This window comes from Benincasa hispida, chromosome 12 (genome assembly GCF_009727055.1).
Source record: "Benincasa hispida cultivar B227 chromosome 12, ASM972705v1, whole genome shotgun sequence".
Taxonomy (NCBI): Eukaryota; Viridiplantae; Streptophyta; class Magnoliopsida; order Cucurbitales; family Cucurbitaceae; genus Benincasa; species Benincasa hispida.
Window position 1 is genome coordinate 65,498,770 of NC_052360.1, and position 24,793 is coordinate 65,523,562.

At 38.5% G+C, this 24,793-nt stretch overlaps 1 protein-coding gene across 1 annotated transcript; it reads left to right on the plus strand.

The window, feature by feature from the left end:
- Positions 1-22,592: 22,592 nt before the first annotated feature.
- LOC120092935 (S-protein homolog 74-like) lies at positions 22,593-24,159 on the plus strand. Its single transcript, XM_039051184.1, has 2 exons — positions 22,593-22,668; positions 23,789-24,159. Exons 1-2 carry the CDS (start codon positions 22,593-22,595, stop codon positions 24,157-24,159), a joined length of 447 nt encoding a protein of 148 aa, XP_038907112.1.
- The last annotated feature ends 634 nt before the right edge of the window (positions 24,160-24,793 follow it).

The window sequence follows — 24,793 nt, forward strand, 5'->3', positions numbered from 1 at the left end:
AAGATCTAATCCCCTGAAAAAGAAGAACAAACATGGTTAGTGGCCCCAAAGTCTATAATCTAGGCAAAATCATCATTCTCCACTAAACAAGTTTCCGAAACCAGTAAATCACATTTACCTTGTTTGGCCTTGGCCTTAGCCTTCTTCATCTTCATTAACCAACGTGGGCAGTTTCGCTTCCAGTGCCCATCCTGGTGGAAACATTTTCCTTTTTCAACCGGTGTTGGTCGCCTACCCCGCTGAGCGGTAGGTTGTGGGTTAGCCAGTGCCTTCCCTTTCCCCTTACTACCCTTCTTCTTCTTCTACTTGTTAATGTTGAAAATAGAAGGTGCAGACTTAGTTCCTAAGGTCGAACCCCAATGGAACTGAAGGAACTCTTATTCAAGAGTACCTACAAGCGGAAGCATATCTTTCCAATTCATTGTGATAAAATTACCGCATATACATTCAAACATACATTCATGATGCTAACGAAACCAAGAAATCATACCAGATGAAGATTTCTTCTTCACAGCGAGTTTGAAGCCCAGCCGTCTACATCAAACAATCACCACTTCGGCAGAAAGAAACGGAGAAGAAAACACCACTCAGAGCCCTCAGTATTATTGGAGTGAGAATCAGAAGTGTGGGGTTGTGTTCGGATTTGGTAGAGGGAAGGAGGAAGAGAGACTGTACACAACGATCAAGCAAGTGGGAGATGTGGTCTTCTATCACATAGACAAGATGCCTGATCGTTTAGGTGAAGTATACGATCGTGTAGAAAAAGTAAATGATCGTTTAAACGATCGTGTAAGAAAAAGTCAGTAATCATACAAACGATCATGTAGGAAAAAGGGTTAGCGATTGTCCGAACGATCGCGTAGAAAAAACTGACTGATCATCTATACAATCGTTTAGTAAATACTGGGAGCTAAACGATCACTTAGGAAAAAAGTAAACGATCGTTTAGATAATAGCGCGCGACGGTGTAATCGGTATGCGATCGCTTAGCAATATAGTATATGTAAGCAATCATGCAATCACTATCGTATAGGCACTGATTTTCTAAACAATGACACTATCTTTTCACAATGTCCGCGCACGTCGAGATCAACACAACGTCTGCTATTTATAATGCACTCATCTGTTATTTAGAACAAAAGAGGCGTCTTCCCATTTCCTTTATAAACATCCAATGAATGTGATCTTATCATATTCATAACATATAAATTAATATCATATATTAATTATAATATTTTCCTCTATTAGATATAAATCATATTTATATCCAATTTTCTCCAAATTAATGTATCTCATACATAAAGTTAATTATATCATATTTAATTAACTCATACAATTATATCATATATAATCGAACTCCCTCTTATCAATTTGAACATTTCAAACTAAACCAAAAACTGACTCTCAACTTGTATCCAAGCTACCAAGGGGACCTTTTGGACCTATGGCTCGAAGCTTCAATGGTACGTGAATAGCTGACTAAACTCTTTAGTCGCGATATCCACCATCCATCAACTGCTAGGCACTCCACTAAAGACCGAACAGTTGAACTCTTCTTGCCATAGATATATTTCTATGTCCATTGGATATAATCAATCATTAGTACGATGAACTTGCATAGATTCTCATAATTATAGTAGGCCAATTTACTCTTTTTCCCCTGTAATTACATCTTTCTTCTTAAGTATCACTGATCGCTCTAATGAACAATACAACATAGTCTTACTATGTGTGAACACCTCTCGGGCCATGAGAAGGTGCATGGCACCACATCGTTCAAGCCCTGGAATCAGCCCTTAAGGGAGCTATCTATCTACTTACCTCTGCCTCGGGGAAGGAGTGAATTCCATCTTGTGTAGTTGAGTTCCTAGCTCCCAAATCAGACAAATCCCCAAAATAGTAGGTTTGAGTCGACGTTCTGGCCACTCGCACTCATGCAAATCAAAGGACTGCCCTCAATGGCAGGAGTTCCCAACTCACTCAGGATTGAGGTCATGTTACCTATGGTCATCGTAGTGAAATGAAGTCTTAGTTATGGATGGTGTTATATAACGAGACGTTAACACTTCGTGGTTAGGTCTTATACAAACTCTTTGTATAGGACACCCCCGCTCGCATGTCCCCTATACGAATGATTAGGATCAGACCATCGATGACAAGTCACAACATTTGTGACTATTCCACAAAGTGGGCCACATTCGTAGCGTTACCAGGGATAAGGCTTCCTTCTTATATCCATATACTACAAACCATTTTGGTTATCACTCAAGACATGATCCACTTATATGTCACCATATACATGCTTAAGTTACATACAGATAATCAGGGATATTAAGTTTATTGGTTTGGGGTAAAATGAAAAATATTTAAATGTGCAAAGTCAAGTAGTGAAGTAAATATCATTTATATTATACATCACAAGTGTTCGTACAAATTTGTTTACAAACTATTGGATACGAGACTTTAGGGCACAAACCCCAACATGAATTTCTTAGATGATGAAGCAATATTTTCCTCACCAACCTTCTTCTCCTTGCTTTTCAGCAAGGATTGGAATGTCTGCAACTTGTTGAGGAGAGTTGTTAGGGTGTAATCAACCTTGTTCAGAACAGTATTGCTTAAGAAGTTCAATAAGCTTTCTGGCAACGTGTGCAGAATAAAACTAACTTGGTTGCCCTCATGGAGGCAAGCCTCATTCATCTCTGCCACATTAAAGTGGACCATCATGTTCAGAACATGTTCTCGAATAGATGTACCCTCCTCCATTTTGAAGATGATGATGCACTTTAGAGATTCATGGCTTTGACCCATTCATCCTGATCAACATCCTTCAATTCCTTTTAATAGGATAACGGATCCTCAACGTCGTCATCAATCACCATATCTAGGATTTCTATGAAACCCAGATAGCGATGAGGGGAATTTGTAACCCTCCCACTGCGTCGAGGTTCCCTTAACTCTTGAGGTGGAACCAATCTACCAGATGAACTATCATCAACAATTCTGGTTGATGAATCAGATCCTTCAAAACCTCTTGTTGAAGTTGTAGTAGTTTCTTTGGAAAGCTCACTTAATACGACTTTACTACGTGGATTGTGCTCCCTGATATGATCCTCCTCCACGAAAGTAGCGTTGGAAATAAACACCTTGTTTTCAGAAGGATCATAAAAGTAACCTCCTCGTGTACCTTTGGGTAGCCTACGAAGAGGCACAATCTCGATCGTGATTCCAATTTCTTGGAATTGTCCTCAAGCACATGTGTTGGGCAACCCTATATGCGGAAGTGATGTAAACTAGCTTTACACTCGTTCCACAACTCTAGAGGTGTTCTTGCAACTGCGAAACCCCAAAACGAGTCCGGTAAGGAAGCGTAACTCATCATCGATCGAACCATGTCCAACAAGGTTCTGGAGAAACTCGTTGGCATTTAGATTGAGTTACAGCAGATTTAAACATCTTATGTTATGGAGGGAACTTAAGGCTAAAGGTCTTAGCAGATACAAGTTATTTTCCAGTTTAGCTTTACAAATTTCAACACCATCCTTACGAATAAACGCTTCATTAAATTTAAAAGAAATAGTGTAATTGTATTGTAACATATACTTTAAAGAAATAAGGTTCCTTTATAGTTCAGGAACTACAAAGACATCTTTTAACATAAGAAACCAATTCTGTAAAGTAAACTAGATGTCTCCCACTACTGCAGCTGAGACGATGTGCTCAATGCCTACTCGCAACATCATCTTACCAGCCTCCAACTGTCGCCAGGATCTAATCCCCTTTGTTTGCCTTGGCCTTAGCCTTGGCAGCCTTCTTTTCCTTCGGATAACGAAGACAATTCCTCTTCTAGTGTCCATCCAGGTTATAGTGGAAACATTTTCCATTTTTAACCTGCGGTGGATGTTTCTTCTAGGCGACAGGTGGCGGGTTAGCAGGCGCATTCCCTTTCCCTTTACCACCCTTCTTCTTCTTCCCGTTTTCAGAGTAACTTGAAGGTGCAGACTTTGTTCCTGAGGTTGAACCTCGATAGAACTTTTTAGAGGACGAGACAACATTTGCCTCACCTCCCTTTTTCTCCTTACTTTTTAGCAAGGATTGGTAAGCCTGTAACTCATTGAGGAGAGTAATAAGGGAGTATTCCACTTTGTTAAGAATCGTATTGCTGACAAAGTGGAGGAAGCACTCCGGCAATGAATGCAGGATAATGCTAACCTGACTACCCTCATCGATTTTAGACCCATTCATCTCCGCCATGTTAAAGTGGACCATCATATTCAACACGTGGTCACGAATAGAGGTGTCTTCCTCCATTTTGGAGCTGGAGATGTGTTTTAGAGCCTCATGCTTGAGCTGTCCAGACGATTGTACAAACATTCCCCGTAGGGATTCCATGATCTCACGAGCTGAGACCATGGACTCATGTTTCTTGGCCGACACGTCACTAAGACTTGCCATAATATAGGCTCGGGCCTTATCATTTGCCCGTATCCAATGCTCGTATACTACCCGAACATTTCGAGTAGCATCCTGAGGTGGAATAGGAGGACATTCCTCCATAAGGACAAACTTCAGATCCTCGATGATGATATCGTTATGAGCATATATTTCCAACTTGAATAGTTTAGGCCATTCAGTTTTTTGGTGCTAAGTAAATTGATAGTGGCTAAAGCCATTAAAAAACGTTGCTGAAAAAAACGAATAACCTTTTATAAGACCTTGCAAAAACCACATTTTTTTTAATTAACCAATTAATTTTTAGCAAAACAAATTCCAAGTATCCTAAGTGAAAAGACTTCTATTTTGCAATGATGCCCCAGTGAGGTAGGATAAATGTCACCGATGGGGTGAACGGATGTCCTTTCACTGGGATGAGACATTCTCAACCTTATTCAATCCAACGAGGGAGACCGAGGGATATGTTGTCACACTTCCTGCTCCCACTTACTATGAACGCTCTCTCTATCTACCTTGATATTGACCTACCCAAACACCATCCGTTAGGAGGACACGCCAAAGGTGCCTCGAGGCCAAGGGTAGATCTCACGGTGTGGACTACGAGGGAGAAACACGAGAGGTGAAAATGAAGCATCAAATGCCCCAAGAACCTCCCACTGAATGTTCTTCCTAGGGGTTTATTAACTTGGACAATCCGGCTACTGATTATGATCTAAGTCATTTAAAAAGTTTGCTCAAAAATAACTTTTGTCTTTGAAATTAAAAAAAAAAAAAAAAAAAAAAAATCCAAGTAGTCACATTAAACTCTTTAATGGACTATCCTTAGTTTGCATGCATGCATCAAATCTATCTAAATTACCTTTCCAGGTAGGTTCCTAGGTAGGGGTGTTCCGTTGCCATCATCTTAAATACCCTAGCCTAGACAGAACCCACCATTGATAAAAGGCCTACTATAGATAGACTTGCTACATATTAATCTTTTACTAATTATTTTAGTTCTAATTTCATTTTATAACCATTTATAAAATAAACAGCTAAAACATTCATACCACACAACGAAGTATTTATAACGCTTATAAATATAACGTTAAAAAAAATAAAGCATACATAAATATAACCCTTATATTATATGATGCATGAGCATGCATTTATGTAAATTAAAACATGTTTCTCTAAATTATAACACTTATAATAAAGAGAATATGCATGACCTAAGATGGGATTTATCTATATGTGCATACCATATGACATATTAAAAACATACATCGCATGTAATAACCCCATCTATTACATTTTTCATCGAGCAAACCAGATCATAGGTGAACCGGGTCTTGAACCACCAAGAGGACTCCATCGTGTAGTAAACGCCATAGGTAGACGATCGTCTAGCGTGAACTAGACGATAGAAGTAAAATTAAACGATTGCGTAGACGACAACGAGGCTACGAAGCCTAATCGTCTATGCGATCGCTTAATGCGGCGATAGGTAATTGATTTACCTTGCGTTACTAAGCGATCGTTTATTCAGTTACTAAGCGATGAAGCTTGCTGACCAAAACGATCGACTATGCAATCACTTAACGTGGGGACAGGTAAACGATTTATCGTGCATTACTAAGCGATCGTTTAGTCAGTTACTAAGAGATGAAGCTTGCTGACCAAAACAATTGTCTATGCGATCACTTAACACGACGATAGGTAAACGATTTACCTTGCAGTACTAAGTGATGACATGCAGAAATGCATGTCATCTTAGGCCTTTTATTTAGAATTATGAGGACTGTTAAACAGAATATGCGGCAATTATGTTAGGAATTCATGAGAAAATGAGCTTTCGTCGTTCAGCATGATGAATCTCGGCTGACCCATTATTATGCCTTATTATGCATTCAATATTCTATTTTTGTAGCTAACGTAGGAAGTGGACACAAACGCGGAAGCCGGACCACCGCATAGACGACCGCATGGGGAGAAACTCTCTATCGCAAAGGTGAACACGTTGGATCAACGCATGCATGTCGCGGTAATCAGTCGCATGCGTCCATCGCATGAGAGTTGCGCTTCTCAAGCGATTGTAGTCATTGTGTAGAGTTATGGTATTAAGCGAATGTGGTCACTGAATGATTGCGGCTACATGATAATGCATTATAAAGGGATCAACGCAAGTTTGTGGAATGAATGCATCAACACATCTACCTTGGGAGAAGCAACAGATGATGTTGACATTTCACCTACAACGCCGTTGGTAGCAAAGATTCGAAAAGGACTAACGCACCGCGAATGTCAAAATTAGAGCAGTTCATTAATGTTGTCGGCGATCCAGGCTCTATATAAAGAAGCCGATAAGTAGAATTTCAACTTACCAAGATTTTCGCCTGAGGTTCGCCTAGGGCGGATCCTTGTGATCCAGACAAACGCGTGAGAAGAAGCTTGAGAGTTCTCCATCTTCTACCTCCATTCTGAGTGACGATCGAAGCTAGATCTCAGGAGAGTCAGCTCCACCGCCCATCCATGGCACCACCGGCAGCCTTGACGCACATTCGCTGGAAGCAAGTTATTGCTTCCAGCCGGTCATTTCATTTTCTCTTCTTTTCTTACATTGTATTGTATTACATTTTGTGATTAAGGAATTAATACATGATGTGTTTAATGCATTTCTGTGTATCCTTTAACTCCATCTCCATGTTCTTTACTTAGCATCTTTAACTTCATTGCATCACTTAGTGAGATTGCTAGAGTATCGCACACTTAGTCATGTGGATTAGGGATATGAAGCACGTAGCAAACCACCAAAAGGTGTGTATTGCGTGAGTGTGTGAGAAAACCTTATTTTCTTAGTGTGAAGCTGTAGCACGCTTGTCCATGCATAGAGTCAACAACAACTAACTACCCGGGAGGGTAAGTCGTTGGTCGCATTAAGCAATGAAAGCAAGTATTCACTAGGAATAGGAATAATCTTACGTTAGCCAAGTTCATGCAGTTACCTTGTCTTCTGTATGCGTCCGTTGCACCTTTAGAGCTACTTGGTAGAGAGTTTAAAGAAAGAACTTGACTCGAGAGAGCTAGGTTAGAATCGACGCACGGAAGAGCTAGATTAGGTTTGCATAAGCAAGAATGGAGACTTAGGAATAAGCTCTGTTTGCCATCACAAAGCGTATGCACCCTACGGATAGGATATTGCATGTGTCCAAGAAGTAGAATATGGTGGTTGTATGTGACCATCACGTTCATGTGGCGAGAGCAGATGAGCGGGTTATAGCGGTTTAGGCTGGCATAAGCTTCTCGAAACTTTCACATATCCATCGCATACGCTCTAGAGTTAGGCTTAAGTGTGTATGGCATGACAGCATGGCTTGCGTTGACTAAGGTTGCCCTTGCGTTTACTCTTAAGTATTACAATGAAGAAATCTCCACATTTTATCCATTTTTCCATCCATTTACTTCCTGTCAATAGTTGTCGTGTCTCTACCTCTCATTCTCATTCTCATTCTCATTGCATTGTCTGTTAGCTAGGAGTAGGAGTAATGTTAGTATAGAAACCCCATCCATCATTTTATTCAACCGCCGCATGCACATTACTACAAGTCCTTGAGTTCGACCTCGGATCACCCGAGGAACTTGTGTTCGCATTATACTTAGCGTGAGTGCAAGAAAACTTGTGACAAGAAGTGCAAGAAAACTTGTGACAGGATGCATGGTCATCGCATACATTCGTTAACGCATAGTCATTCCAACGCATGACCATCGATGCATGATAATCAATGCATACCTTAAGACATGCATCGCATATTGCGTCCACGGAATTTTAGTTGTCGAGTAATTGATGTCTAATTTCCCGTCATCAAGTTTTTGCCATCGTTGTCGAGGACTTGGCAGCTAATTGTTTGTTGAGTTTTGTGTCTCTGCAGGCAACCTTTTTTATCTTGGGAGTATTGCAGCTTGAGCGACCAAGTTGCAAACAATATTGAAGTGTATGCGATGCACTGAAAGCCAATGTTGACCCCAAGGTAGAAGGGCAATCAGTCACTTGAGCTGAAGGTAATTCTAAGCACATGGCAGCATGCGCCCAACAATTGCCAGAAATTCCAATAGTCAAGGCAAGTCCTTGACCCGAGCAGTTGAGAGTAATCTCCTGCATGGAAGACTCCTTGCGGTGACAACACTTCTACTTTTCCAGGGATGTCTTCTACGCTATTTTTAACTTGCTTTCTTAGTTTAAATTATTTTTATTTTTATTGTTATTTTAGATATATGGCTGCTTCCTTGGTTGTGGTATGTTTGCTCTTTGTAGGTGCAACAATAAGTTTCCTTGGTGCGCAGTACAATGGAAGAATTCCTTTCACCCTTCAACGTATGGCTTCGATCGCATGGATTCCAACTCATGATCGCATGCGTTATTTCGCCTAAGGTTCTTTTCTTGTTATCCTGTATTCATTATCCTTTTGAGATTCTTTATTTCCCGATTGCGTTGCCTTACGATGTTTCTATGATGGTACGTATAATTCACCGCATCTTCTAATTAATCATCGCAAGGCATTCCTTACTTTTAATAGCTTGTGAACCCTGAATCCTAATTTCTCTACTTGGGTATGTTCCCTACTGAGACTAATGTGGTGAGTAGGTTGATGTGGACACTAGTGTGTAATGGTAGAGAAAATGGTGGAAATTAGAAGAAAAGAGGAAATTTAGAAGCTTGACTTTTGGGGAAAAAACTTGGAAATTTTGGCTAAGTATAAACCTATATGCGTTGGATGCGGTGGATGATGGATGCGTTGGATGCGTTGGATGATGGATGTGTTAGATGCGATGGATGCGTTGGAAAGATGGTATGCGTCCATGCGGCTGAAGGAAGGAAAATTGAAGTGATGCGTTGGAAGGTTGGACGGCACAAGGGTAGGTGAGGACGCGGGCAAGGCATACGTCGGAAGGGTGGCATGCGTCGATGCACAGCGCCCAGCCAAGTGCCCTTGCGTCGAGCCCTTCTACCAAGCGCCCAGCCTATGCGTCGAGCACCCATGCCAAGCGCCCAGCCTATGCGTCGAGCGCCCTGTCAAGCGGCCATGCGTCAAGCACCCTGCCAAGCGCCCATGCGGTTGAGCGAGCCCTGCGAGCGATGCCCAGCGCCTATGGCACACGCCCATGCGTCGGTGACTAGCGCCTATGCCAAGCGCCATGCATCGATGCCAAACAAGCCTTGCGATGATGCTGAGTAAGCAATGCATCGAGGACGAGCGGCCATCCTATGCATTGGTGGTGGCTGGCTCTTGCGATGGCTAAGTTAGGTTGTGTTGGTGGTGGCTGGCTCTTGCGATGGTTAGGACTTATGGTGACTAAGTGAGTTGGCTTGATATGCGTTAATTATGGACTATGCATTGATGGCACTATGCGTTGAACATCTAAGGATTTGTGGACGCATATGAAAGATGAGCTCACCTAGAGGACGTCATCAAACATGTGTCTTCTTGGGAGGAAACCTTAAGCCTTAAGCATTTTAGGTGGTTGCATAAGAGGACATGCAAATTTAGCCCCCTTATGTTGGCTATGTAGGAGAAGGACACTTAGTTTTCGTTGATCAAAAGTTGTATTGGTAGTGTGAGGAAGAAACACTTGGACATGCAGCCAAGTAGGAGGTGTCGATCTTGGAAAGTGTTTGAACGTCTATAAATAGAGCCGAGGACTTCTTTTTCAGATCACAATTCAAAAATACATTAAAAAGAGTGGGAGATCTGAGTAAACATTGTGTTGAGAGCAAAATCCATGCGTTGATCATAGAACTTCAAAGAGGACGCAGTGGACAGTGAAGTCTGGAAAACAGCATCAACTTGGGACGAGGAGTTCTCCCAAAATACTCGTGCATTTAGAGTGATTCTAAAGCCACCTGAAAGCTCTGAAAGTTTATTTTTCAAGGTAGGGCTGCCGGAGAAGAAGCTCTAAAGGATTAGGTTGGAATCTGAGAAAAAGACAGAAGGGTTAGGCTGTCGGGTAAGCTTGGGCCAGTCTTGAAGATTTTAAGATTCCAACCAAACCACGATGAGTTCTGAGCTCATTTTAGGGTAAGCTTCCTGATTTATTTTAGAAAATGTTTGTAGAAGCAAGTATCTCGAAATAAAGCTTATAACTATGAGTAATCTGAGTTGTAAAATGAATCTGGATTCTAGGGGTGTAAAGGGAGCTCGAGATAGACAAGGAACCTCTAGAGAAAAAGGTTCCTAAGTGATCATGGTGAGTGACTAAAAAATTTGACTAAATATTTAAATTTTTTTAAAGAAAACATGTTTTAAAGAAGATTATTCTCATACCAACTAGTTTTACAAAGTGATTTCCAAGCAAACCATGAGTTATGTTTTAAACGCATGCATGTGTGGGAAGTTTGTTGAAAAGTTATTTATATGTGTTAAATATACCTAGCATGCGTTAGTATCTTTAAAGCCATGTTTTATATGTGTTATACTTGACATGCTTTAAAGAGAAAGTCATTTATGACTAGTTTTACTTAAAACGTGATACCGAAGGGCATTTGAGAAGGTATCCGCTCAACTAGATACCGAAGGACATTTGAGAAGGTATCTAACTAACTTGGTACTGAAGGACGTTTGAGAAGGTACCAGACCAACTTGATACCGAAGGAAATTTGAGAAGGTATCCTAGTAGCTCGATACTGAAGGATATTTGAGAAGGTATCTGAGCAGAAGTACCTAAGGTATGACGGTACTTAGTATGGCCACGTGCACGTAGGTAGTTAGAGTCAGAGATTGAGTAAAAGGGTTCTCTCTTGACTAGCAGTTGGTATTGGAATTATTTTCAACCACAGCAGAATTCTTCTCAACTGAGAAACAGTTTTAATATTTTATGAACAGCTTTATATGCTTTACACTTGGAAAATGTTTATACTGCAGTACAAGGTACGCTTGAGAATTTTGCATGAGAATCAGCTATCTTTCTTAAGTCACTCACTGAGCTAGCAAGCTCACCCCATTTTCAAATGTTTTTCTTTCCCCCAGGTAGTGGTCAAATCCTCAGGAGATAGCTCTGCATCTTCTCTGCCACTAAAGGATAAAGATATTGTAACCCATCGGTTTAGGTGGTTACTGTAAATATTGTACACATGTTTCCGTTGTTCATATAGGGACTAGGGTTTTTGGGCTTTGGAACTTATGAATCTAGTGTTGTATTGACTCTAAACAAGTTTTGTCTCTGAATTAATAAATTTTTGGCCTAAAGACATTCTATTTTATATGAGTTATATATTGATATCAGAGTTATTCCGAAAGAGTTATTAGGCAGTAGGTGTCAACCAAAGGGTTGATAACTACTGCAGTCACGCCCTTTCCTAGGCTAAGAGGGTGGTCTGGGGCGGGGTATGACATAGCTTCTTTAAATTTTGAAATTCTTAAGTTTTATTTTATGTAAACCTTTGCTCAAGCATTTATTACCGCATTCCTGTTGATTTTGCTTTTAGCTTTGCAGTGAGAATGCTGCCAACCTTTAAGTTTGGGGGTGGCAACGGTCTCGGAGAATTGCGTTCATTGCATTGCAATCATTTGAAAAAAAAAAAGGGAAAATTTTTTAGAATAATAACTCCACTTTCAACGCAATGGGGAAACCCATATTGATAAGAGTTAAGTTGTGAAAGGCACTTACCCATAGTTGGATGTCTGCATGACACACGTGAGGGCAAGCCAAAATGAAGGTAAGTCACCAGAATCAACGCATAAGTGCAACTCCTCTGTCTAGCACAAGCCAAATCAAGCGAGACAAGAGTTGAGTTGAATATGGAACGCAACCGAATTTTGATGCCTGCATGACACACGTAGGGGTAAGCCAAAACGAAGGGCACAACTAGGACGTTGCATTTGAATAAGTAAGCACAAATTTTTGAAGTGTTTTGAACGAACGAATTCTCAAAAGCTAAACACAAAGTTACGATGAATGAATAAAAAGTTTTTGAGCAAAGGCTTGCTGAATCTAAACTTAGAAAAGATCTTTTTGAAGAAGCAGCCAAAACGGAGGAGAGCATTGCAGCGATAGTTGGAGGTATGAGGAAATTATATTCTGAGAAGCTGGTCATCGCAAAGGAAAGTCGGAAGGTGAGTTAGAATTTCTTAAGTATAACGCATGCTTGAGGACAAGCATGATTCTAAGTTTGAGGGTGTGATGACATGCAGAAATGCATGTCATCTTAGGCGGTCCCGTTCATTCAGTTTTTGCCATCGTTGTCGAGGACTTCGGCAGCTATTGTTTGTTGAGTTTTTGTGTTCTGCAGGCAACCCTTTTTTTCTTGGGAGTATTGCAGCTTTGAGCGACCAAGTCTGCAAACAACAATATTGAAGTGTTATGCGATGCACTGAAAGCCAATGTTGACCCGCAAAGGTAGCAGAAGGCAAATCGTCACTTGAGCTGAAGGTAATTCTAGCACATGCAGCATTGCGGCCCAACAATTGCCAGAAATTCCCAATAGTCAAGGCAAGTCCTTGACCCGAAGCAGTTGAGAGTAATCTCCCTGCATTGAAGACTCCTTGCGTGACCAACCACTTTCTACTTTTCCAGGATGTCTTCTACGCTATTTTTAAACTTGGCTTTCTTAGTTTAAATTTTAATTTTTAATTTTATTGTTATTTTAGATATATGGCTGCTTCTTGGTTGTGGGTATGTTTGCTCTCTTGTAGGTGCAACAATACAGTTTCCTTGGTGCCGCAGTCACAATGGAAGAAATTCCTTTCACCCTTCAACGTATGGCTCGATCGCATGGATTCCAACTCAATGATCGCATGCGTTCATTCGCCTTAAGGGTTCCTTTTCTTGTTATCTCTGTATCAATTATCCTTTTGAGATTCTTTATTTACGATTGCGTTGCCTTAACGAATGTTTCTATGATGGTAACTGTATAATTCACCGCATCTTCTAATGTAACTCATCGCAAGGCTTCCTTACTTTTAATTGCTTGTAACCCTGAATTCCTAATTTCTCTACTTGGGGTTGTTCCCTACTGAGAACTAATGTTGGTGAGTTAGGTTGATGTGGACACTAGTGTGTAATGGTAGAGAAAATGGTTGGAAATTAGAAGAAAAGAGGAAATTTCAGAAGCCTTGACTTTTGGGGAAAAAACTTGGGAATTTTGGCTAAGTATACAACCTATATGCGTTGGATATGCGTGGGATGATGGATGCGTTGGATGCGTTGGGATGATGGATTTGTTAGATGGTAGGATGCGGTTGGGAAAGATGTATGCGTCGCATGCGGCTGAAAGGAAGGAAAATTGAAGTGATGCGTTGGAAGGTTGCGAACGCGCACAAGGGTAGGTGAGGACGCGGGGCAAGGCATACGGTCGGACAAGGGTGGTCATGCGTCCGATGCACACAGCGCCAGCAGTGCCCTTGCGTCGAGCCCTTTCTACAGCGCCCAGCCTATGCGTCGAGCATCACCATGCCAAGCGCCCAGGCCTATGCGTCGAGCGCACCTGTCAAGCGGCCATCAAGCACTACCTGCCAAGCGGCCAATGCGGTCTTGAGCGAGCCCCTTGCGGCGAGCCCAGCGCCTATTGGCACACGCCCTGCGTCGTGACCTAGCGCCTAATGCCAAGCGCCATGCATCGATGCAAAACAACCTTGCGATGATGCTGGTAAGCAATAGCATCGAGGACGAGCGGGCCATCCTATGCATGGTTGGTGGCTGGCTCTTGCGATTGGCTAAGTTAGGTTGGTTGCTGTGGTGGCTGGCTCTTCGATGGTTAGACTTATGGTGACTAGTAGTTGGCTTGATATGCGTTTAATTATGGACTATGCATTGATGCATATGCGTTTGAACCATTCTAAGATTTGTGGACAGCATATGAAAGGAGAGCTCACCTAAGAGGACGTCATCAAACATGTGTCTTCTTGGGAGGAAACCTTAAAGCCTTAAGCATTTAGGTGGTTGCATAGGGCATGCAATTTTAGCCCCCTTATGTTGGCTATGTAGGAGACAGGAACTTAGTTTCGTTGATCAAAAGTTGTATTTGGTAGTGTGAGGAAGAGAACACTTGGGACATGCAAGCCAAAGTAGGAGGTGATCGATTTCCTTGGAAAGTGTTTGAACGTCTATAAATAGAGCCAGACCTCTTTTCATAGGATATTGCATGCGTCCAGGAAGTAGGATATGGTGGTTATATGTGGCCATCACGTTCATGTGGCGAGAGCACATGAGCTGGTTATAGGGTTTAGGCTAGCATAGGCTTCTCGGCACTTTCGCATATCCATTGCATACATCCTAGAGTTAGGCTTATTTGTGTATGGCATGATAGCATGGCTTGCGTTGACAAAGGTTGCCCTTGCAATCACTCTTAAGTATTGCAATGAGACATCTCCACATTTTATCCATTTTCCATCCATTTACTTCCTGTCAATAGTTGTCGTATCTCTAACTCTCATTCTCATTCTCATTGCGTTGTCTGTTAGCTAGGAGTAGGAGTAGTGTTAGTATAGAAACCCCATCCATCATTCTTTTATTTAACCGCCGCATGCGCATTACCACATACATCTTGCTAAAAGTCCCTGAGTTCAACCTCGGATCACCCGAGAAACTTGCATTCGCGTTATACTTGTCATGAGCGCAAGAAAACTTGTGACTAGACGTATGGTCATTGCAAACATTCATTAACGCATAGTCAATCCAACGCATGACCATCGACGCATGATAATTAATGCCTACCTTAAGACATGAATCGCATATTGCATCCACGTAATTTTAGTTGTCGAGTAATTGACATTTAATTTCCCTTCATCACTAAGCGATCATTTAGTCAGTTACTAAGGGATAAAGCTTGCTGACCAAAACGATCGTCTAGTGTGATCACATAACCAGCGACAGGTAAATGATTTACCTTGCATTACTAAGTGATCTTTTAGTCAGTTACTAAGTGATGAAGCTTGTTGATCAAAATGATCGTCTATGCGATCACTTAATGCGTCGACAGGTAAACAATTTACCTTGCGTTACTAAGCGATCGTTTAGTCAGTTACTAAGTGATGAAGCTTGCTGACTAAACGATCATCCAGTGCGCATGCGCATTAAGTGATATACGAGCAATACATCGTCTACACGAATTGATACTTAGTGATCGTGTAACCGATCTTCAACACGATGCGATCAAACCTTGATCATTTACCTGATCGTCTACACAATGCGATCATCAGCGATCGCGTACCCCATCGACTGCACGATGCGATCAACACTTGATCTCATACCCCATCTTCTAACCAATGCGATCAACAACGATTTCGTTCCCCATCGTCTGCATGACGTGATCAACCGCATTTGCGTTCCCCATCGTCCCCTTCCTCGAAGAATCACAACGCTTGCTCCGATCTTCTTCACGAACGACTCAAAACTCAAACAGACTTTGAATACAGACTCGATAATGATTATTAATGCCCAAAAAACACAGGGGCCTTTACAAACAACCGCAAATGTAAAAGCATTTAATCAAACCGAGGCTAACATCCACGAAAACATCCATAAATCTGCACATCCACAGCAATTTAATGATTAAAAAGTAGAAATGTACCCACCATGAATGTATTTGTAATTCTTTTGCAGCAATGAATTGGAATATCAAAAAACTGAGTGCTCTGATACCAATTGAAGGAACTCTTATTGAAGAGTACCTACAAGTGGAAGCGAATCTTTCCAATTCATTGTGACAGAATTACCGCATATACATTCAAACATACTTTGAAATCATACCAGATGAAGATTTCTTCTTCACACAAGTCTGAAGCCTAACTGTCTACCTCAAACAATCACCACTCAGACAGAAGGAAACGGAGAAGACAATACCACTCAGAGCCCTCAGTATTCTTGGAGTGAGAATCTAAAGTGTGGGCTTTGTTTGGATTTGGTAGAGGGAAGGAGGAAGAGAGACCGTACAAGCAAGTGGGAGATGAGGTCATCTATCGCATAGACAAGATGTTTGATCGTTAGGTGAAGTATACAATCGTGTAGTAAAAGGTCAGTGATCGTATAAATAATCACGTAGGAAGTGATCGTCTGAATGATCGCATAAGAAAAACTGACTGATCATATATACGATCGTTTAGTAAATACCGGGAGCTAAACGATCGCTTAGGAAAAAGGTAAACAATCGTTTCGATAATAGTGCGCGACGGTGTAATCGGTATGCGACCCCTTAGCAATATCGTATATGTAAGAGATTGTGCAGTCACTATTGTATAGGCACTGATTTTCTAAACGATGACACTATCTTTTCATATTGTCCGCGCACACCGAGATCAATGCACTCATCCGTTATTTAGAACAGAAGAGGCGTCTTCTCATTTCCTTTATAACCGTCCAATGAATGTGATCTTATCATATTAATAACATATAAATTAATATCATATATTAATTATAATATTTTCCTCTATTAGATATAAATCATATTTATATCCAATTTCCTCCAAATTAATGTATCTCATACATAAAGTTAATTATATCATATTTAATTAACTCATTCAATTATATCATATATAATCGAACTCCCTCTTGTCAATTTGAAATTTCAAATTGACCCAAAAACTAACTCTTAACTTATATCCAAGCTACCATGGGGACCTTATGGACCTATGGCTCGAAGCTCCAATGGTACGTGAATAGCTGACTAAACTCTCTAGTCACGATATCTACCATCCGTTAACTGCCAAGCACTATACTAAAGACCGACAGTTGAACTCTTCTTACCATAGATATATTTCTATGTCCATTGGATATAATTAATCATCAGTACGATGACCCTTCACAGATGCTCATAATTACAACAGGCCAATTTACTGTTTTGTCCCTGTAATTACATCTTCCTTCTTAAGTACTGCTGATCGCTCTAATGAACAATAAAACATAGTCTTACTATGTGTGAACACTTCTCGAGCCATGAAAAGGTGCATGGCACCACATCGTTCAAGCCCTAGAATCAGCCCTTAAGGGAGCTATCTATCTACTTACCCCTGCCTTGGGGAATGAGTGAATTCCATCTTGTGTAGCTGAGTTCCCAACTCCTAAATTAGACAAATCCCCAAAATTATAGGCTTGAGTCGGCGTTCTAGCCACTCGCACCCATGCAAATCAAAGGACCACCCTCAATGGAAGGAGTTCCCAACTCATTCGGGATTGAGGTCATGTTACCTATGGTCATCCTAGTGAAGTGAAGTCTTAGTTATGAATGGTGTTATATAACGAGACGTTAACACTTTGTGGTCAGATCTTATACAAACTCTTTGTATAGGTTGCCCCCGCTCGCATGTCCCCTATACGAATGATCAAGTTCAGACTATCTGTGACAAGTCATAACACTTCTGACCATTCCACAAAGTGGGCCGCATCCGTAGCATTACCAAAATAAGGTTTCCCTCTGATATCCATATGTAAACAATGGAGCTTATTTTGAAAATTCAATAAAGGTGTTATTGAATAGATCTATTGCTTGAATAGAAATCCAATAAACCTAAAAGTCCCTTGACTATTGGATGAGTACTTGAACTTTATGTGGAGACATAAAGGTGGATCAAGTTCGAGTAAATAGTCAAAATGATCTATAGTACATGGTATAAGATTGGGTACCTTATTCTGGTAACACTATTGGATACGGCCTGCTCTGTAGTTGTTACAAGGAGTTGTAAAATGCTATAAACGAAGTGATCATAATTCGTTCATGTTGGCAATGAGGAGTGGGGGTGTCCTTGTGCAAAAGTATTTGTACAAGATCAGACCACGAAATGAGTCACTCTTACTTTATAACGTTATTTACTGTTTAAGACTGACTATTTCAAAGCGATGACCTAGGTAACTTGCCTTAATTCTGAGCTAACTATGAACTCTTGTTTATCTGGATTACCCTTAGTTTGCATAGGTGAGGGTTGGCTCAACAGTGTCAGCTCAATATGACTGCCATTTCAGGGGTAAGATTGGATAAATAGCTGGGGACATATGGTGCAAGAGGGAATTCACTCCTACCCGCTTTAAGGATGTAGAGAGGTTGTTCCCTTAAGTGTTGATTCTGGGGCTTGAACAAGAGATCCTGCTCTCTCATTTGGCATGAGAGGAAATCGGTTTTATGATTAGATCAAGAAAAATTATTCATTAAGGATTAGTGGGGACTTAAGGAACATGAGGTAATTTCGAGGGTAAAACAGAGATTTGACCCAGCCGTTATTATGAACAGCCTATGAAGGGTTAACTTACTTAATCATGGTTATATCGAGTGGACATAACATATTTATAGTGAGGGGAGTTCAACTATGGGCTTTAGTGGAGTGACTCATTAGTTAACAAATGGGGGTTAGATTGATCAAATAAGTTTAGTTGATTAATCTCTGATCGTTGGAGCCTATGATCTGTAGGTCCATGAGGTCCCCTACTAGCTCGAAAATGGATTAGCTCTAAGACTAGTGTGATAAGTTAATTTGAAACGTTCAAATTAGAATCAACGGAATTGGAGAAATATATTTAAATGTGATTTAAATATATGAAGATCAATTTGTGTAAAAATTAATTTAATATTAGATTATTAAATTAATTAGAATTATTAAATTGTTTACATAATTATTTATTAATTTTATTAGAAAATTAATTTTTGAAATTAATTTGTAAAATTAATAAATTTTGATTTTAGAAATAAAATATGATTTTAAATCAAAATGGATTTTGGAAATTGAAAATTACACAAAACTTGAAAATGGGTTTTTCAAAGTTCATCTTCAAGTAGCTTACAAGGAACCCACCTTCTCTTTTGGTTTACTCCAAGCATGAGCTTTATCCCATGTAGTACATCTCTTTGCATGATAGTCTGCAATATATTGAAGAGATTGGAGTGAAGAAAGAGGGAAGAACCGGCTGAATTTTTTGCTGAATAATTCGGATGAAGAAGGTGTTCTTCAATGGGTTCTGTTCAGTGAGCTTTCTCCATATTCCCTTTGATTCCAGCTTATTTTGAGTCTCATAACTCAATCTAGAGCATCAAGAGGATAGTAAGGAAGATCTTGTGGTGGTCTACACAAGGATTCGGAGGATTTTGCAGTTAAAAATGGAGATTTCGTTGGTTCAGCCAAGGTATGTTCATGAAACCCTTTATACTCTATTTTTAGCATGTTTCTTTTCAACCAAAATTAATGAATTAGAATGCTTATGGATCCTGATTCCCTTCCGCTACGTGTTGATGTTGATCCAACACCCTTAAGGGTTGATTCCGGGGCTTGAACATAGTGGCCACAGCTTCTCTTTAGAAGAGATGACTCAGTCATAGTAGGACTATGATTTATGTTTATTAGAGGAATCAGTGGTACTTAAAGAGTTAGATGTAACTACAGGGGCATAACGGTTATTGGCCCAATTGTATTTATGAGCGATCTATGAAGGGTTATCGCACTGTTGATAGGTTGATATGGACACGTAATATATCCATAGTAAGGAGAGTTCAGCTGTCGGTCTTTAGTGGAGTGTCTAACAATTAACGAATGGTGGATCCCGTAATTAAAGAGTTTAGTCAGTTATTCAAGTACCATTGGAGCTTCGAGCTATAGGTCCATAAGGTCCCCTTAGTAGCTCAATGGATTCAAGTTGAGAATCAGTTCTTGATGTTGATTTGAAATGTTCAAATTGACAAAAGGTAATTCGATTATATATGATATGATCGGTGTGATGTATGAGATACATCAAGTGGAGGATTAATATAAATGAGATTTACATTAAGTGCCATGGAATAGAAAAAGAGTTATGGTTTATATGTTTCATGAGATGAAATATTAAAACTATAGGTTATAAATATAGTATGGTAAGTTGGTTATCATATATATTTATACCAATATTAATTATTGGATAATTATCTCTTTTTATCTAATAATCAATTGAGTAGGAGGTTATTGGTGGTTTCATGGTAACCGTGAGATAAAAGGAAAAATGTTTTCCTAAATTTAGTAGTTGTTGATTTGAGATTTCCTTTCTCGAAAATTACTCACGGTGGCTGTCAATTTACTAAACGACAGCTGAAGGGAGACTAGATGATCATGGAGTGTTTCTATATGATAGTCACTCAGCTAGCTAAACGATCGCATAGCTTTTATTAAACGATTGAACATTGTTTATATGATAGACCTCTGCCATCTCCCACTTGCTCAATCGTTTACACGATTATTCCTTCGGTCTCTTCCTCTATCCAAGTCCACACAGAGTCCACACTTCTGGATTCTCACACCGAAAATACCAAGGTAGCCATTGCGGTGGTGTTATACTCAACTCGACATTGTTGAGATTTTTGGAGGTCGTTCGTTGAGTTCGCGGTGTTCGTGTGGTTGTTATTGATTGTTCGTGATCTTGGAGATCGCTAAATTCGAGCATTCGTGTGTTGCAGTTTTAGAGTCTGTTCAAGTATTCGTGATCAAGGGTGTTGAAGTTGAGTCTTCAAAGGTATATTTTCAATAGAGGAATCGATATTCTAATGACTTCAGTGGTTCCAGTATAATACAAATGAAAGAAAATGGGGAAGGACTATAAATCTTCCCTTGATCTTAATAAAGCATGTTGTAATTTCGTTTTGTGCATAGCCTGTATTTTTTCGTTTCTAGACTGTAATTGTTGTTGTTCATATACGATTGAAATTTGAAACGATCCTTCCACTGCTCATGGAAATCCTCATGTCCTATTTCCTTCAATTGGTATCAGAGTCAGGTTGTTCTGATATTCCAAATTTCACTTCTGCTTTGAACTTCTTTTACAGTCGTGGTGGATTTTCTGTATTGCGTTTAATTGTTAAATGTGTTTTTGGATGGCGTTGATGAATGTTTACGGGTTTAATTGTCTCTATTTAAAGCTTTCTTTAAATTTCAAAGTGTTAATTTGTAAGGGCCCCTGTGTTTTTTGAGCATAATTAACATGCAATTGAGTCTGTAATTCAAAGTGTTTGAGTTAGTCGAGTCGTTCGTGATGAAGTTTTGAAGCATGGAGATGCGGTTCTCAGCGAAGAAGAAGACCAAGAGTTGGTCGTGTCGTGTAGCCTCAGGTAAATGATCGTTGGGATTTAACTAAACGATCGTGTAGATTTTTCTATGTGATCATGTAGTATTTACTGAACGATCATTTAGATACTAAACGATCGAGTAAATTGTTTACTCTATCGCATACCATTGGTTGCTCGATCGCGTAGAAGCTGAAGGTAGATGATCGTAGCGAGAGCATGTGATGCTCATCGTTTAGAAAAGACGAGCGCTAAACGATCGTGTAGTTAGCATGCTGATCGCATAGTTACTGACTACACGATCACGATACGAAGGCTATGGACACTACTTCCATTTCCAAATTTCGCCATTTGTTATCTATTTTTCACCAACGGTTTAAAAAATCAAACCAAATTTTGAGAACTAAAAAAAAAATAGCTTTTAGAAAGTTATTTTTTACTTTTTAGAATTTGGCTAAGAATTCAACCATTATAATTAAGAAAGATGCAAATAATTGTAAAAAATGTGGATGAAATAGACTTAATTTTTAAAATCAAACAACAAAAACCAAATAGTTACAAATGAGACCTATTATTTATTTTAAGTATAGCCAATGTGGATATATGTAGATTTGCATCTTTAACGACGTCTCTAAAAGTCTTAACATAAAAATCAAAGTGAATTTAGCTCAACAATAATTTATATAACTTTCTTCTCTAGAGGTCGAAGGTTAGATCCTCAGCATACTTATTGTACTTAAAAAAATCCACAATTCATGGAACTTTTTTTTTTTTAAAAAAAAAAAAAAAAAAAAAAAAAAAAACCTACTTTCCTTGAAGTTTTTCTCTCTCTTTTTTTTTTTTTTTTTTTTTTTTTTTTTTTTGTAGTTTTGAAAGTTGGGCAAGAAAAGAAAAGAAAAGAAAAACAAAACCAATTCACTTTCCGTTTATAACCCTTTAATTAAAAGTTGGCCAAATTGCAGTTAATTAAAAAAAATCAGTTCCAAAAACGCTAATAATAATTTATTAACGGATTGTTAGTTACAATTTTTTTTTTTTACTAAAGATAACACAATACGATTAAATTCTTAAAGATAATGAGAAGATGAGGACAGTATAAATGATAGATCTTCACAAAACATTTGGAAACAAAATAGAAAATACTCCATTGAAGAAGATCATGGAAGCTCTCAAATCTTTTGCACTTTTGGTTTTGGTTTTAGCATTTGCATGCCACGTCGAACAATGTTATTGTGGTACGTCTAATTATGTTATAATATTCTTATTTAAGTCCTATCGGGTAATATTTAGTTTTTTATTTTTGTTTTTGAAAATTAAGTCTGTAGACACTATTTCTCCTTCCAAATTTTCTCATTTGTTATCTATTTTTTATCAATGGTTTAAAAAACAAAGTCAAATCTTGAAAGCTAAAAAAAAAGTAGTTTTTGTTTTTATAATTTGGTTAAAAATTCAACCATCGTAGTTACAAAAGATGAAAATCATTGTAAGAAATAAAGAGGATATATGATTAATTTTCAAAAATAAAATAAAATAAAATAAAATGATTACCAAACGAGACCTTAGTAATTGAATTATAATCAGATATATCTATTTATGTTTTAACATTTTTATTTATTTATTTTTATTTGAATAAAAAATATTAGTGAAAATTCACATGTTAGACCATCTTGAAATAAACTGGTTAAGAAATTAAGTAGAGTTATATAATTTGAGTAATGCATTAATTCATTTTCACATCTCGCTAAAAAGAGAGAAAATATAAAGTTAAAAGTTCAAGCTAGTTATTTATTTTCTTTTTCTTTTTTTAACTTGAAAAATATTCCTTTCAACTTTCGAGGCAGTTTGGTTTTAGTTTCTTTGTTTCCTATTTTATGTTTTTGGTTTTTAAAAAATAATCTTAATGTATTATTGTTGATCAAAATGATAAAATTTCCTAAAATATGGATACTTATTGGAAGAAAACCTAACGTCTTAATAATATTCATTAATTAAGTTTTCGCCACAATATATATAAAATGAAAAAAAAAATCGATTTTTACTCTTAGACTTATGAAGTAAATTTACAATTATATCAAATTGAACCCTGCAATAGTTAATTTCCGTTAATTCAACTATAGATTTCAACAAAAATCAAACCAATACTTAATTTTAATAATATTAAAACTTGTACAAATTTAGTAGTATTGAATAATTTTGCATAGAAAAAAAACTCCATGTTATTTTCTTTAAAATCTATTAATTTTATGCAACACATATATGTTTCATAATTCATTGAGCTCATATAACAACACTTTTTTGAACAAGAAACGAAACGTTACGAACAAATCAAAAGTTTTTTGTTTTTTCCTGTTGTAGGATGGCATTCAAAGTACCAGCTTCCATTGACAAATTGGCAAGTAACGATTATAAACTATCAAAAGAATGCAGCTCTAGAGGTTCATTGCAAGTCGAAAGACGACGATTTAGGCGTACACGTGATCAAGAACGAGGGAGAGCATTACAATTGGGGATTCAAGGAGAATTTCTTGCAAACAACTAGGTTTTGGTGCAATTTTCAGAGCAGATTGGGGCATGCTTCCTTTGAGGTATTTTGGCCAGAGTCTGGAACTTGGCTTTCAGATCGCTGTGATGATTCAAATTGTGTTTGGGTTGCTGATAATAAGGGCTTTTCTTTGCTTAATATTCCTACAAAGACATTGGAGTTCCAACATCCATGGCTCCACTAGAACAATCATTTCTTTTTACCATAAAACCCTATCAAACTCCTTTGCTTTATATTGCATGTAACAGCTATATATATATATACAATAGCCATTATCATCCAATACTTTATGTTAAGGGCTTAATATGTTTTCATATTAATTTGTTTGGATATGTTATTTTTTTTATCGTAAGGTAGGGGTGTTCACGGTTTGATTTTACCATTTTTTTTAGTTTTTATTAAAAAAACGGTTCTGTTCGGTTTCAAACCTTGCGAAACCCCTACCATAAGGTAGGTTTGAAACCGAACCGAACTACAATAATTTTGTTTGAAAATATATCAAACTGAACCGAACCACATTAATTCAGTTTCGGTTCGATTTAGCATTCGGTTCGATTTTAACGGTTTCAATGAATACCCCTACCATAAAGCAGGTTTGTTTTACCTATTTTGTCATGGGATTTTAAGCAAATATTTTAATATCTTTGTTTATTTCCCATTATTTTACTTTGTATACTTCAAAAAACTTTAAAATCCATTTGACAATGAGTTTCCTAATATCCTCTTTTGAGATTTTTGTATTGGAAAAAGAATGGTAGAAGTATATAAATTATTGTATTTTTATACCTGGAAAAATATTTTTATAGTCAAAGTAATTA

What these genes read in the sequence shown, in the direction of transcription:
- LOC120092935 (XM_039051184.1), top strand. Translation starts at nt 22,593, where the DNA reads ATGGAAGCTCTCAAATCTTTTGCACTTTTGGTTTTGGTTTTAGCATTT. An exon ending in CGTCGAACAATGTTATTGTG is followed by an intron (nt 22,669 to 23,788) that starts GTACGTCTAATT and finishes TTCCTGTTGTAG; the next exon opens with GATGGCATTCAAAGTACCAG.